Raw genomic sequence first — 1797 nt, 5'->3', positions numbered from 1 at the left:
AAAGTCTGCACTATCTTTATTTTGAAACTCCACTAACATATAATCTATACTAGGATCAATTACGTTAGTTTTTGATAATCTACCCGTGTATCTTGGCCATATTTCAGCATTATAAAATTCTTTATAAGCAGCCTCCATTGGCTTTATCTTACAACTTAAATACAACCAATCCATCATAATACTCACAGATTTAAATTCGACTAAGCAAAGTAAACTGGAGCGATCTTCTAATGAAGTAGCACAAACATTTACAGATTGGAAATAAGAGCCATCATGTGTCATTGGATGCATCCCCCTAAAATCTCCATAACATCTAGAAACAACTTCTAGAGGATCATAATTAAAATCATCTAATAAACATTCTTGAGACACTAACGTATCCCACTCCCATGAAATAACATCATACTCTGCCCCCCTTTCACATAAATCAAGCAACATCATAGATGGTAAAAAAGTAGCATGATTCCTACTAACTTCAGCAATTAATAAGCAAGCTAAAAGTATATAAAACTCTTCAGGTATATCCTCTTCACTAACTTGATTCTTTAAAATGTCCCGTAGTCTTTCATTTAAACCACCTTTTTCCCTAATTCTTTGATCTAAATCCATATAACCTATATCCTGCATACCTTCTTCAGTTAAAATATCTGATCTTTTTAAATCTGAAGAAAGCAATGTACCTTGAGTTACACTCTGGGACTTTTTATGCGAAGTCACATCTATTCGCGCCTCATCTTTTAAGCATTTACTAACTTGATTTTGTACTATAACTTTCCATCTATCTTCTGGGATTTTTCCTTCTTGACTGACATCCTGATGTTTTTCTTGTATAGCGCATACTAATTTTTCGACAATATTATCCTTTACCTTTTTTACTGTTCCTGCATATGAAACATAATTGTTCTTTAAGTTCCTTATAACTAACCTTCCTGCAATATTATATGTGAGAATACCTACAGTTGGACTAGTAACAGCAGCTGCAAACCAATCTTTAATACTATTGGGAGAATCTGCTAAATATTTATAAAATACCCCACCTTCTTCTTGTAAAATCAATTTTCTATATAATTGATCAATTAGTTCTTCAAAATCTACAACAAATTTTACTCTATGAGAAAATCTATGCTCTCTTCCTCTCATCTGCAAAATTTTGTCCCCAATTTTATCTTCAACCTCTTCTGATATAGCCATGAAGGGATTGGTCTGGTCAATTATACTGCCTGGAACTGCATCTGATCTCAACGAAAAACTTCTAACTTCTCTTTCTATACTCAAAGTCATTAAACCATCAATTTTGACAGTAGCTCCATCATCAAATAATAATTGGCCCTCTGGTGCTCTAAGCCCTATCATTAAACTGATGTAATTTAAAGATTCATATCTTTGTGTAGCATCACTTAATACTAAAATATTACTTCCTAAACCTTCTAACTCTAGTAGATTCGCTCTTGCCCTAGCATTAAAATTAGTGCTACCACTTATTACAAATAAAGCGCTTTGAAAAAAAGTCTCTATGAAGATATTAGGTGATACTTCTTTTCCTAAGTACTCAAAACATGCTCTACGTATGCTTTCTATAACATTTTCTTCAGTGAGCGTTAACATTGGAAGTACTACAACCTGGTCCCACTTTGTAAAAGCATCTACTGCCCATAGATGTCCTAAATAAAAGCCAAAAGCATTTGCTCCTATACCACTTATATCTTTAAATTGCATTCTTAGAGGTATATTAGTGCAACTCATTAGGTAATTTCCAGGAGATTCTAATGAGGAAGTCACTAGATATACATCCATAAT

At 33.2% G+C, this 1797-nt stretch overlaps 1 protein-coding gene across 1 annotated transcript; it reads right to left on the bottom strand.

Annotated features, from left to right (window-relative positions):
* Positions 1-83: 83 nt before the first annotated feature.
* On the bottom strand, positions 84-1794 carry TRIADDRAFT_62900 (uncharacterized protein; the record flags this gene model as incomplete). The annotated part of the gene is made up of 1 exon (XM_002118878.1): positions 84-1794. A coding segment is annotated over one exon (1711 nt), but the record flags the coding sequence as incomplete, so codon positions are not given.
* Positions 1795-1797: the final 3 nt, after the last annotated feature.

The sequence above is a fragment of the Trichoplax adhaerens genome, genomic scaffold (assembly GCF_000150275.1).
Source record: "Trichoplax adhaerens TRIADscaffold_2186 genomic scaffold, whole genome shotgun sequence".
In the NCBI taxonomy this organism is placed as follows: Eukaryota; Metazoa; Placozoa; class Uniplacotomia; order Trichoplacea; family Trichoplacidae; genus Trichoplax; species Trichoplax adhaerens.
Note: the sequence above shows the minus strand (reverse complement) of the source record. Positions and strands in the feature narration are given on the sequence as shown.